The sequence below is a fragment of the Oncorhynchus mykiss genome, chromosome 13, assembly GCF_057628025.1.
Source record: "Oncorhynchus mykiss isolate SJ-2025 chromosome 13, ASM5762802v1, whole genome shotgun sequence".
NCBI classification, from domain to species: domain Eukaryota; kingdom Metazoa; phylum Chordata; class Actinopteri; order Salmoniformes; family Salmonidae; genus Oncorhynchus; species Oncorhynchus mykiss.
In genome coordinates, this window is record NC_143034.1 from 55,033,636 (window position 1) to 55,047,491 (window position 13,856).

A 13,856-nucleotide genomic window follows, 5' to 3' on the forward strand; every position below is an offset into this window, starting at 1 on the left:
TAGCTGGATGCAGACGGCAAGGTCACACAGGCCAACCGGTCAAGCTGGTCAACCGGACCAGGCATCTGTGAGAATAACATAGTGGTCAGAGCTATGGACACACATACAAACACAAATACAATTCATAATTTAGGGCAGATCATTCTGAGTGGGCCAACTGTATGCAGTACTCATCCTCACACATCACCTGTCAAATGCTTTATTAGCTGTGAATGGGATGACTTGTGTGGAGTGTGAGTCAAAGGGTCAGGGACAGGGACAGGGTATATTTAAGCAATAAGGCACGGGGGGGTGTGGTATATGACCAATATACCACGGCTAAGGGCTGTTCTTAGGCACGACGCAACGCCTAGACCCTTAGCAATGGTATATTGGCCATATATCACAAACCCCTGAGGTGCCTTATTGCTATTATAAACTGGTTACGAATGTAACTAGAGCAGTAAAAATAAATGTTTTGTCATACCCGTAGTATACGGTCTGATATACCACAGCTGTCAGCCAATCAGCATTCAGGGCTTGAACCACCCAGTTTATAATGTACAATATAGTTGAATATGTAGTACTGTTGTGTGGAGCATGGTAGATATTACTGGTTTGTTGACTGTCTGTTGAGAGCCAGTTACCTTCGAGTTGTGGATTGAAGTTCAAGCAATGAGATGCTAAAATACACCTGTAGTAAGATATTGGGTTCCCAGTGCAGCACTGTGAGCTTGTTATCCAGGAGCCTCCAGCTACCAGCCTTTACCTGTTCATTACCGCCCCAGTGTTATTCGTACTGCTCCTACTGCATCACACCAAGGGAGAGAGAATAGGTGTCTCTGAATATGGTGAAAGACTGGAGTTGGTTGTTACATTTCAGACCATGATATAATAAGGACAAACAGATGTGGAGGAGATGACCCTGATAGGAACCTTACATCAGAATAGTAGTGCTATTGGCCACGTAGTCCCTCCTGTCCAGCTAGGATAAAAATACACCTCAAAACATCTGGGCTAGGATTTGGGTCAGACCAAAAGAAAAGCCTGATCCGGACCAGACACACATGGTCCAGAGGTGAAGACAAGGTTGACCTATTATATCTCTGGTCTATTTCTGGCCTGTGCTCCAGGGGCCACACAGAGGCTGAGGTCACTCAGGGGATAGATCAGCAGACCTGTCTGCTGTTCTCCACCACAGTAGGAATTATCTCTGTAACCCAACTCCATCTGTGTCCAAAACAGCAGGTGGTAATGGCTATGGGATATGTATAGGCTACAGCAGGATGGCACCTGGGGAAAAGAAGCCCCCACTCAACTGAGGTGGTTTTACCATGAATTATCGACCTGGCCTCATTACTGAGTTCGTGAACCCTACTAGCTATAGGTCAAGCTCTGCCAATGGAACCATATACTAGCGGTTTTACATGGTATTTCTGTGATTGTATATGGGATATAGGATGCATTGCAATGGGGCGGCAGGTAGCCTAGTGGTTAGAGCGTTGGGCCAGTAACTGAAAGGTTGCTAGATCAAATTCCCGACCTGACAAGGTAAGACAAATGTCGTTCTGCCCCTGAACAAGGCTGTTCCTAGGCCGTAATTGTAAATAAGAATTTGTTCTTAACTGACTTGCCTAGTTTAAAAAAAAGCTATTATAACAAGGGCCCTTGTTTTTAGATATATCAGTTTTTAAATGTTTTGCCTGTAGTTTTTCACTCCCTCTTATGCAAAGTGTAACAACCAAGTGCTATTTTGATAGAGTGGACCTCTTTATTCTACACTTTGCTATGTTGCTGAACTCCAGCTGTCATGCTTTACTATAATTGGACGTTATTCTCACGTCAGTCAAGTGTTTGTATGTAAAGAATGTATGTAGGGAAATGGGCATGCCGTCTGCGTATCTACGTTACACTCCTCTCTACCTGTCGTCGACTCAAAGCTATTGCTAATAGACATCAAGCTTCGGGAATACTGGTGTGTGTGTGTTCTTACGTGTGTGTGTGTATTTTTATGTCAGGAGGATAGAATTTTCCCAGGTACCCCTCGACCTTGGTGGCAATGGAATGCACCTTGAGATGTCGGTGGCCGGTGGCCGGGAGATTTATCCAGTGGTAATGAGGACTAGCTTTTCTTTTAAGGAGGAGGCAGATAGTGTTGACCTTCTCTGTCCTCTCCGGGTCCTGGCCACAACGTTTAGGGTTCAACGTTTAGGGTTCAACGTTTAGGGTTCCCATAAGGAGAGAGCAGTAGTGATGTTACACTACCGACCCGGTTCATCCACTGATCTGTCTGTGCATATCTAGTAAGAAGAAATAAAGGGAGTGGTGTACAGAGGTCTCTGAACCTGCCATTGATTCTTGACAATGTTAGTTGAGACTATAGAGAAATATAAGAGGACTCTCATATGCTTTCAAAAACATTTGTAGTCCTGTGACATGCATGGGTTACTCTGTGACAGTAATGTCACACTCACACAGGGATAGATTCAGGTATCACAATTTTATTTAAAAAATTAGAACTTTTTCATATTTCAGTGTTGCCATGCTTTGAGCATATAACAATACAGTATAAAATCTCAACCCAAAAGGAGGATAGTAAAAGCAGATTGTGTTGATGCTGCTGCAGCAATTAGTTAAGTCATGCTGTTACTGTACAGATAACATTCCCATTAAAGTACAAACACCTCAATGAATTGCTTTTAAGTACAATAATCATGTTATTATCCAATGTAATGTGTTATGATAATAAACATCTCTTTTGGAAATAAATCTCGTTGTAGGCCTACAGGAAAATAAATACGACACAAAGTACTTTGCAAATCATAATGAATGTGCTGAGTTATTTCAACATCCCAAGGCACCCAGGCTTGTATGTTGGCAAAAAATATTCTTTACACAAAATTGCGTCAAGCAGGTGGTGATAGAGAAACGATAGCGATAGAGCAGAAAGCTGTGCCTGTTTCATAACCGTTTAAGTATACATTCCTTTTCAAGTCTACCCGTCGTTCACAGTGAAAATCCCAGGCAGTGGGAATATGAACAAAATCACATAATTGGTTGAAATGCGTGTCCCCAGTCCAATAAAAACAAGGCAACAGTAAGCATGTCGTCACCCACAAATGATGCAGCACCCCCCTTGGGCCAATCAGTATAATTTTGCACAAGACTGATGTCTATGGCAAGACACATCATTCACCCAAGTTTCGTTAAAATCGGGCCAGTGGTGTCTGAGATATCATGTGTGACTAACGTACATACAGTTGATTACTATAGCATCCCCCCCTGTGCCAATAAGTGTAATTTTGTGAATGTTGGATCTCTATGGCAAGAGGCATTATTCACCCAAAATCGGGCCAGTGGTGTCTGAGATATCTTGTGGGTTAGCTAGACTCATCACTCTGAGTCATATGTTGAGTCTTGACAGCGTTTGTTACAATACAAATATCCTTGACTAATTTTTGCCCGACCAAGCCCAAGTGAATATTTATTGGTCAATAGTGGCCATGTTGTTTTAGGTACTAGTCTGGAAAATATTGTCATGGATGCCACATATCAAGTTTCATGCAGATTGTTCATTCGGTACCAGAAGAGTAGCGTTTTAAGTGTTTTTCACAAAATTCTAAATAACGGAAATCCAGAATGGTGAAGCTTATTGGTCCCTGAGGCAAATTTGTTTCTTTTTTAGCAGAGGGACATATGCACCGAATTTCATGACTTTAGGTCAAACGGGGTAATTAATGGGTGTGACCTTTCAAAGTTTGTATTTTAAATATTTAACATATCTTGTTATAGCTCCATCATCTGGCCAATCAGTGTAAATGCCAGATATCTAACGCAAGACGCGTCATTCAAGTTTTGTCACAACCGGGCCAGTGCTGTCTGAGATGTCACGCGTGACTAATGTACAAACGCACTAATGTACTAACGGACGGAGACAGATCCCCAGTCCCCTCCCTGATTTCCTCGTTGGGGACAACTACATGGTCACCAATTCTACTTATGGTGGACGTTCTAAGTGGTCCTTTGTCGGGGAGTGCTGTCTGCGTCTGCACTGCGTTGTGGTGATATGCTGGCCTGTATGTATCAATTGCGCTGAAGACCATGAGATAACAAACCGGCCAGTTGAACGAAGCGCTTTGAAGCATCCAACCAGATGCCAAAACTATCCAACTGAAATATCCAAGATGAACAAGAAGGTCAGAGTCTTATTTTAGACAGGTAGAAATCTAGTAAGTGTCCACACATAAAGTACTCAATATCTATAACAAATCCAGATGTCATTTACTGAAATAAATGCTTCTTTATCTATCAAATCAGACGTATTATCAACAGAGGCTTTAACACACGCATTTCTCATTGGCTTTTCACTTTTCCCTGCAGTTCAGTTCAGTTGACGACAAGCCTCAAATGTCCACTTGGAGGCTCCTCCGTAAATATCAATGCTGCTCTCCAACCACGAAAACACGTTGCCTATCTGCGCTTTGCTGCTGCAAGTTGCCAGGTTGTATATCTCTCCAATAGACAACTTCCGGTCCCAGATATGAAAATTCGCCAGGTCTCCAACAAAAGCTTGTGTAGCATCAAAGCCCCCTCCAAGCGTATCCTGTGGAAAATAATATTGAATTCATGAAGATGGATATTGTGCTAACACAAAGGAAAACAATTATTTCAAGTTAACCTTTGGAGTTAATTTGTGCATTAAATAATGTATCCATGCTTCCATCCATGTAGCTTGTTAGAGGAAACCAAGGATAACCCATATATCAAATTAGTAGACTTTTTCATTTATCCAGATTACTGTTTTGACTAATGAATCACGTTACCATGCAAACGTCTTTTCATTTTGCCATTGCAGTGTGAGCTGATAAATCAGAATTGGGGTTGCCGTGTTTCGTCAGCTATGCCTCATACTTTACGTATTTCTGAGCACCTCCAAGACATATAATACCTAGTAATGGTGTAGTTACTTTGGCTAGAAAGGGAGATTGGTTGGGGAGGATGGATGGGAGTAACCTGCAACTGTCTAGCAATCCAAAGGTTGTGTGATCGAGTCGCGTTGGGGACAACTGAAGCATTTTAACTTACTCTTCCCCTAACTCTTTTTTGAAACTTAACCAATTTCACCTAACCTGCTACGTAAATTCTACTAACCTTTGTCATTTTAGTTCTACTAACCTTTTACAAAAGTTAACCTAACTTTGTTGTTAGTTCCCCTAACCGCCAACATAAATTCTCCCCATATAATGCTCCTTTGTTGTTATGGTGCAATAAGCAACCTGGTCCCAGAGAAAGACGTATAATAGTATACATCCCCCAAAGTGTAGTATAATATACTTCATGCAGTTCATATGCTATTGTACGGCCGGGTAAGACGTACAATATGATACTATACATCCTAGAATTTGTATGATATTGTACAATCGCTATTCCATTCATAATGTAATGTACATGATGTAATATATCCTACTAAATGGAGTGTCACAGATTTACCTACAGAATAATACGAATTGCCCAGAGACTATGTTGGTTTCATGAGTAAAAAATGATCATTTCTCACACTCCCAGTGGCTAGAGCTGCTGCTTTTTGGGAACAGAACACTATTCCGGACGCTTATAAGAAATCCTGCTACGCCCTCCGACGAACCATCAAACAGGCAAAGCTTCAATACAAGACCAATATCGAATCCTACTACACCGGCTATGATGCTCGTTGGATGTGGCAGGGCTTGCAAACTATCACGGATTACAAAGGGAAACCCAGCCGCGAGCTGTCCAGTAATGCGAGCCTACAAGACGAGCTTAATACTTTCTATGCTTGCGTCAAGCCTTGTAACACTGAACCATGCATGAGAGCACGTGCTGTTCCAGACGACTGTGTGCTCACGCTCTCCGTAGCCGATGTGGGTAAGACCTTTAAACAGGTTAACATTCAAAAGGCAGCAGGGCCAGACTAATTACCAGGGTGTGTACTCAGAGCATGCGCGGACCAGCTGGCAAGTGTCTTCACTGACATGTTCAACCTCTCCCTGACCCAGTCTGTAATACCAACATGTTTCAAGCAGACCACCATAGTGCCTGTGCCCAAGAATGTGAAGGTAGCCCGTCTAAATGACTATCACTCCGTAGCACTCATATCTGTAGCCATGAAATGCTTTGAAAGGCTGGTCATGGCTGAAATCAACACCATCATCCCAGACACCCTGTACCCACTCCAATTGGCATACCGCCCCAACAGATCCACAGATTATGCAATCTTATTGCACTCCAACACTGCCCTTTCCCATCTGGACAAAAATAAAACCTACGTGAGAATGCTGTTAATTGACTACAGCTCAGCGTTCAACACCAATGTGCCTTCCAAGCTCATCACTAAGCTAAGGACCCTGGGACTAAACACCTCTCTATGCAACTGGATCCTGGACTTCCTGACGGGCCGCCCCCAGGTGGTAAGGGTAGGGAACAAGAGATCCACCACTCTGACCCTCAACATTGCACCTTAGGGGCAATGCAGTGCCAGGACAACAACCTCTCTCTCAACATCATTAAGACAAAGGAGCTGATTGTGGGTATAGGAAACGGAGGACTGAGCATGCCTCCATCCACATAAACAGGGCTGTAGTGGGTCAGCTTGAGAGCTTCAAGTTCCTCGGTGTCCACATCACTAAGGAATTATCATGGTCCACACACACCAACACAGTCGTGAAGAAGGAACGACAATTCCTCTTCCCCTCAGGAGGTTGAAAAGATTTGCATGTGCCCTCAGATCCTCAAAAAGTTCTACAGCTACACCATTGAGAGCATCTTGACTGGCTGCATCACCGGTATGGCAACTGATTGGCATCTGACCACAAGGCTCTACAGAGAGTAGTGCGTATGGCCCATCCAGGACCTCTATACCAGGCTGTGTCAGAGAAAGGCCCTAAAAATTGTCAAAGACCCAAGTCATAGACTGTTCTCTCTGGTACCGCATGGCAGGCGCTACCAATGCACCAAGTCTGTAACCAACATGACCCTGAACAAGCCATTAGACTGCTTAATAGTTAGTCCTGGGAGCTATTGGTTCACTAAATAGTTAGTCCTGGGAGCTATTGGTTCACTAAATAGTTAGTCCTGGGAGCTATTGGTTCACTAAATAGTTAGTCCTGGGAGCTATTGGTTCACTAAATAGTTAATCCGGGTAGCTAGTGGTTCATTATTTAACTCCCTGCATTGACCCTTTTTGCAGTAACTCTTTTGACTCATCACATATGCTGCTGCTACTGTTTATTATCCATCTTGTTGCCTGGTCACTTTATCCCTACCTACTGTATATGTACATACAGTGAATTCGGAAAGCATTCAGACCACTTGACTTTTTCCATATTTTGTTACGTTACAGCCTTATTCTAAAATGTATTAAATTATAGATTTTTCTGTCAATCTACACACAATGCCCTATAATGACAAAGCGAAAACAGGTTTTTAGAATGTTTGCCAATGTATTAAAATATAAAACAGAAAGGTTGAAGGAATTGTCCGTAGAGCTCCGAGACAGGTTTGTGTCGAGGCACAGATCTGGGGAAGGATACCAAAACATTTCTGCAGCATTGAAGGTCCCCAAGAACACAGTGGCCTCCATCATTTTTAAATGGAAGAAGTTCAGAATCACCAAGACTCTTCCTAGAGCTGGCCTCCCTGCCAAACTGAGCAATCGTGGGACAAGGGCCTTGGTCAGGGAGGTGTCACTCATACATAGCTCCAGAGTTCCTCTGTGGAGATGAGAGAACCTTCCAGAAGGACAGCCATCTCTGTAGCGCTCCAACAATCAGGCCTTTATGGTAGAGTGGCCAGACGGAAGCCACTCCTCAGTAAAAGGCACATGACAGCCGGCTTGGAGTTTAAAGGCACCTAAAGGAATCTCAGACCACGAGAAACAAGATTCTCTGGTCTGATGAAACCAAGGTTTAACTCTTTGGCCTGAATGCCAAGCGTCATGTCTGGAGGAAACCTGGCACCATCCCTATGGTGAAGCATGGTGGTGGCAGCATCATGCTGTGGGGATGTTTTTCTGCGGCAGGATTGGGAGACTAGTCAGGATTGAAGGAAAGTAGAATGTGAGAAACTCCCCAAATTCAAGTGTGCCAAGCTTGTGGCATCATACCCAAGAAGACTCAAGGCTGTAATTGCTGCCAGAGGTGCTGAAGTACTGCATAAAGGGTCTGAATACTTATGTAAATGTATATTTCTGTTGTTTCTAAAATTTCTAAAAACCTGTTTTTACTTTGTCATTATGGGGTATTGTGTGTAGATGAGGAAAGTTTTTTTCTCAATCCATTTTATAATAAGGCTGTAATGTAACAAAATATGGAAAAGGCAGAAGGGGTCTGAATACTTTCTGAACGCACTGTATCTCCCTCAATGACCTCGTACCCCTGCATATCGACTCAGTACTGGTACCCCGTGTATATAGCCAAGTTATCGTTACTCATTGTGTATTTATTCCTTGTGTTATTATTTGTCAATGTTTCTATTATTTCTCTTTTTTTCTCTCTGCATTGATTGGAAGGGCCTGGAGGTAAGCATTTCACTGTTAGTCTACACCTGTTGTTTACGAAGCATGAGACAAATATTATTTTATTTTATTGATTTTTTTAAATAATTGATCCAAATTCATGCCTAAACGGGATAATTCCTCCATCTTATTATGGAGTCAGCGGCTCAGTTTTTTAATTGATGCATAAGCCTTTTTCTCTCTCAAGGTCTGACAGATGCTATGTTTATGCTATAGGCCATGTCCCTTTTGATATTATGACCTAAGGTACCAAAGTTTATTGATTAAAAACGGACCATTAAAATTGTAATGGACATACCTGTTCTTGTCCCAATATCAGAACACCTTGTGGTTTGATTGGATGGTATGGAGCAAGGTTTTCTCCACTGCCCCTCATGACTCCATCTTGGAAAGCCTCCCATACTCCATCTCGAGTTGTCCATGTGACACAGATGTGATGCCACTTCCCGTCGTTGATAATGAATGGTAATTTAGCTACCTGGAATGGATTTCAGTATTTTATTTTAGCATATGGAGTGGGTGGAGTTTTTTACATTTTTATCACTGCAGCAAACTAAAAAAAATAACCGTGCATACTTATTAAAAAGCTTGAGGCTTTTTAGTCAGTGTGGTCTAATTCAAAAATTATATTTCTTTGTAGTTTGCAGTGCAGGCCTTCATGCTCCAATCAGCATGAACATACATTAAGAATAGTTTCAATGCAATACTCTGCTTTCAAATAATATTTTGTATACTGTTGGTGATATATGCATCATGTAAAATAACATGTGAGTATACCTTGTCATTGATGAGTATCTCCATAGGATTATTCCCCCACTCAATCAGCACCAGCTCGTTGGCCTGCCCTGGCACTGCGTAGGAGAACGGCGTGCCCACCCCTGGGGATGCATTGGATTTGAGCCACATGCAGACAGTGAATGCGTACATCTCAGGGAGACTCTTCTTCACTTTGGCATACATGTAGTTGGTCCTCAACGGGAATGTCAACTGGAATTTATCCAGCGGCCTGTTTTCTTTCTGACCTGTAAACAAAACAGAGGACAAGGTTAAAGATGTCACCTGTCACAATAATTATTGTGGACTAGCCTAGGCCTATAGATGCAGTGCTTGACTTGGGCAGGAGCTCATCGGTACTGAGTACTGGCACCTCAAATGTTCTACTGCTTGAGCTCCTGCTCCTCTTATAAAATATTAGCTAAAACATATTGTGGTGCGCCTGAACCTAAATATAAACAGTACCAGCACCCAAAATTAGTACAGAAACATATTTCACTCCAAGTCAAGCACTGTATAAAAGTTAGAGCCTTTTATATCGGCTATCTGAGTGACACCAATTTGTTGGACATTCGTCCTGTCTTTAACAACCAACTGTGATTGTCAGGTCAAGATGAACGTGAGGATTTGAGTTTTATTTTTTTGAAGGTTGTAAAATATGTCGCTGAGCATCACGTAATGCGCAGGGGAGATTTGCAGCGGATTGCTGCTTAAGGTTGACTGATTCATGTAGTTATACAACAAAATCGTGTTTCTTGTGGTTCCACGTTTTTTTTCTGCGGCATGATAGGCATCACATGAGCAAAGGGGTTGGAATAGCGGTCCTGGTCTCTCCTCACCCCTCCCTCGGCGGAACTTTACAACCATGTTTGTTGCCCGCTATAAGGAGCTGGAGCTCCATAGGGTCCTGGCGAACTTTGCTCTGCTCAAACGGCTAGTGGTGCAAGTGGAGACGGCTGTTTCAATAGAATTTAAACATTTTGATCTGCATGAATTAAGGGAAAAGTGCTGAATACAGATGGTTTCACCATCCTTTTTTACGCATGCCTTGAAAAGTAAATCACCTTAAGCCACACATCTTTGTGGAATTGGATATGCAAAGCAATGCAGCTATTCGCCGGATCCCATCCCATCCCCTCCCCTGCGTTGCAATGGACACCAACCATATTACCAATTGATTTCGTATATTGACATTCATTAGTCATAAACACCACTTCAGTTGGATTTGAAAGGTATTTCGGAATAGCTCGTTTTTGTTTTTTAAACGGCGATACTAATTAGTTAAACTATGCCGGCCAAGAATTTGGCGCGTTTTTGAGCTCGCACCTTTCTCGAGGTCGGTGATTCTCTGGTGCAGGGATGTGAGAGTCGACTCCACTCTACCGCGCTGCTCCGTCTCGTTCCGCAGCCCAGGCTTGCCATCTTCTATACTGTTCACGCGGGATAACACCTGCTTCTCCAAATCGTCGATTTTACTCTGTAGCAGGTCTTTCAGACTGTTCGCCTGGACCGAGTTGTTGTTCCGACTGAATTGCTGTGGAATGAAATAATGATTAGTTAAGAAAACGTTTAAATAATACTGAGAAACAATACAACCCATATGCACAGGGACATTGCAAAGCTAATGCCAGATTAACTTCTTTAAGGTTTATTGCCCTGTGTTGTTAGCAACATGGTAGCCTACATCAAGCAACTAAATTCGTCTCCGGCAAGGTGTCTGACCTCAGCATGACTTGTTAAGTTTCACGATTAGTGCAGAGTATTAACCTACATGGTGGAGGGCTGTTCACCCCTGGAAGTAAATGTGATAAACAATGTACGAGGGCGGCAGTGCGAGTTGGACAGGACAGTGCAACGTGATTTAGCCCAGAGTGTAAACATGTCGTTTTTCACCCAAAATGATTGGTGAAATGTATAAAGGCTATTATTTCGTTAAGATTATGGTTCTCCACATACCTCGAGATTTTCTAATCTCTGCTTTAGAGACTGTAAAGTCTGCGATAGTTGCGCCAAAGTGTCCGAGGGACCCCTTGATACATCCCCCATAGTATTTTTGATCCCCGTCTCTTTTCTCCTTCCCCCAGGTCCGGGCTCGGGCGCACTCTGGCCCTCACAGCGAGTTAACTTGGAAGTCAGTTCTCTGATAGTCTCTTTTTGGTTCATAATGGTCTCCTTCTGCTGTAGGACGGTCTCCCGGAGCTGCATTACGGTGGTCTTCAGATCCTCTCCAGGCATACTGTTTTGCAAGGTAGCGGCGCATATGTCCATATCTTTGGGCACCGACGTGCAAATAAATTGAGTCTGTCCACCACCAAAGTCTTGGCACGAACCCTCCACGAATAAGTAAGAAAGTATAAAAAGTTTCCAAGAGATTGCCTTCTTAATGGCCTGCATTTCGCCGTGTGTGTTGTGTTGCATTTGGTTTAGGAGCAGCGGTGGTGTGTTGCGAGTGATATCAGGACCACGGAGCTGTAGCTTTTTGTTGTAATCCGTCCGTGGCGCGCGCCCGGTTTATATAGCGCGCGTGGTCTGCGCTGATCAGATTCACCCCATTACGGAGAGGAGGGGAGGAATCTCACTCTCGCAGTTTAATCGCCTCTCGACGTCAAGGTGGAAGGAGCCTCACTTTCAAAGATGAAACTCAAGGCTCCCGGATGCTAAATCATTCACGACGACAATTAGTCATTTCTTAACGTGTATTATTCATTTAAAATGTGCGGATTGGCAAACAGCAATGGCATTACTGGGTATCAGGAGAGTCAGCTGTGTTCGTTTTGTGCATATAGGAAAAACCAACAGAACTGAATTCACATCGAAAGGAAGTTCAGGGACCCTCCACAGCATGGCTGATTCCCCTGTGACCTGTGACATTGATAGCCCCATATACAATGCTGTGAAAAAGTATTGACCCCCTTCCTGATTTCTGATTTTTTTTGCACATTTGTCACACTTAAATGTTTCAGATCATCAAACACATTTTTATATTACTCAAAGATAAACCCAAGTAAACACAAAATGTAGTTTTTAAAGTGATACTTTTATTTAATAAGGGAAAAAGCTACCCGAACCTTCATGGCCCTATGTGAAAAAGTAATTGCCCCCCTTGTTAAATCATGAATTTACTGTGGTTAATCACATTGTTTTGTAAAGCTGGGTTCAATTTCACTAGCCACACCCAGGCCTGATTACTGCCAGACCTGTTGAATCAAGAAATCACTTAAATGGAATCTGTCTGACAAAGTGAAGTAGGCCAAAAGATCTCAAAAAGCAAGACATCATGCTGCGATCCAAAGAAATTCAGGAACAGATGAGAAACAAAGTAATTGACATCTATCAGTCAGGAAAGGGTTACAAAGCCATTTTTAAATCTTTGGGACTCCAGCGAATCACGGTGAGAGCCATTATCCACAAATGGAGAACATTTGGAATAGTGGTGAACCTTACAAGGAATGGCCGGACTACCAAAATTATCCCAAGAGCGCAGAGACGTCTCATCCAAGAGGTCACAAAAGAACCCACAACAACATCTAAAGAACTGCAGGCCTCACTTGCCCCAGTTAAGGTCAGTGTTCATGACTCAACTATAAGAAAGAGACTGGGCAAAAATGGCATCCATGGCAGGTTTCCAAGGCGAAAACCACTGCTGACAAAAAATAACATAAAATGCTCGTCTCACTTTTGGCAAAAAACATCTTGATGATCCCCACGCCTTTTGGGGAAATATTCTGTGGACTGACGAGACAAATGTTGAACATTTTGGAAGGTGAGTGTCCAGTTACATCTGGGGTAAAAGTTACACAACATTTCAGAAAAAGAACATCATACCAACAGTCAAATATGGTGGTGATAGTGTGGTGGTCTGGGGCTGCTTTGCTGCTTCAGGACCTGGACGACTTGCTGTGGAACCATAAACCATGGAACCATGAATTCTGCTCTCTACCAAAAAATCCTAAAGGAGAATGTTCAGCCATCAGTTCGTGACCTCAAGCTGAAGCGCACTTGGGTTATGCAGCAGGTCAATGATCCAAAACACACCAGTAAGTCCACCTCTGAATGGCTTAAAAAAAACCAAATTAAGGTTTTGGTGTGGCCTAGTCAAAGTCCGGACTTGAATCCGATTGAGTTGCTGTGGCGTGACCTTAAAAAGGAGGTTCATGCTCGAAAACCCTCCAATGTGGCTGAATTAAAACAATTATGCAAAGAAGAGTGGGCCAAAATTCCTCCACAGCGATGTGAAAGATTCATTGCCAGTTATCGCAAACGCTTGATTGCAGTTGTTGCTGCTGAGGGTGGCCAACCAGTTATTAGATTTACTTTTTCACACAGGGCCATGAAGGTTTGAATAGCTTTTTTCCCTTAATAAATAAAATCATCACTTAAAAACTGCATTTGTGTTTAATTGGCTTATCTTTGTGTAATATTAATGTGTTTGATGATCTGAAACATTTGAATGTGACAAATGTGCAAAAAAATAAGAAATCAGGAAGGGGGCAAATACTTTTTCTCAGCACTGTACATTTTCTCATGTTACAATATTTATAATGGATAACAT

At 42.7% G+C, this 13,856-nt stretch overlaps 1 protein-coding gene across 1 annotated transcript; it reads right to left on the reverse strand.

Annotated features, from left to right (window-relative positions):
- Positions 1-2,461: 2,461 nt before the first annotated feature.
- On the reverse strand, positions 2,462-11,807 carry LOC110486561 (neuronal pentraxin-1). The gene is made up of 5 exons (XM_021558260.3): positions 11,261-11,807; positions 10,631-10,838; positions 9,308-9,552; positions 8,829-9,008; positions 2,462-4,582 (listed from the first exon to the last, which is right to left on the reverse strand). The coding sequence occupies exons 1-5, from the start codon at positions 11,720-11,722 to the stop codon at positions 4,361-4,363; spliced, it is 1,317 nt and encodes a 438-aa protein (XP_021413935.1). The 5' UTR covers positions 11,723-11,807; the 3' UTR covers positions 2,462-4,360.
- Positions 11,808-13,856: the final 2,049 nt, after the last annotated feature.

Coding starts and splice junctions, on each gene's coding strand:
- LOC110486561 (XM_021558260.3), bottom strand. CDS start 11,722: ATGCAACACAACACACACGGCGAAATGCAGGCCATTAAGAAGGCAATC. Junction 10,839..11,260: donor AGAGATTAGAAAATCTCGAG/GTATGTGGAGAA, acceptor TTCATTCCACAG/CAATTCAGTCGGAACAACAA. Junction 9,009..9,307: donor AGATACTCATCAATGACAAG/GTATACTCACAT, acceptor AATCCATTCCAG/GTAGCTAAATTACCATTCAT.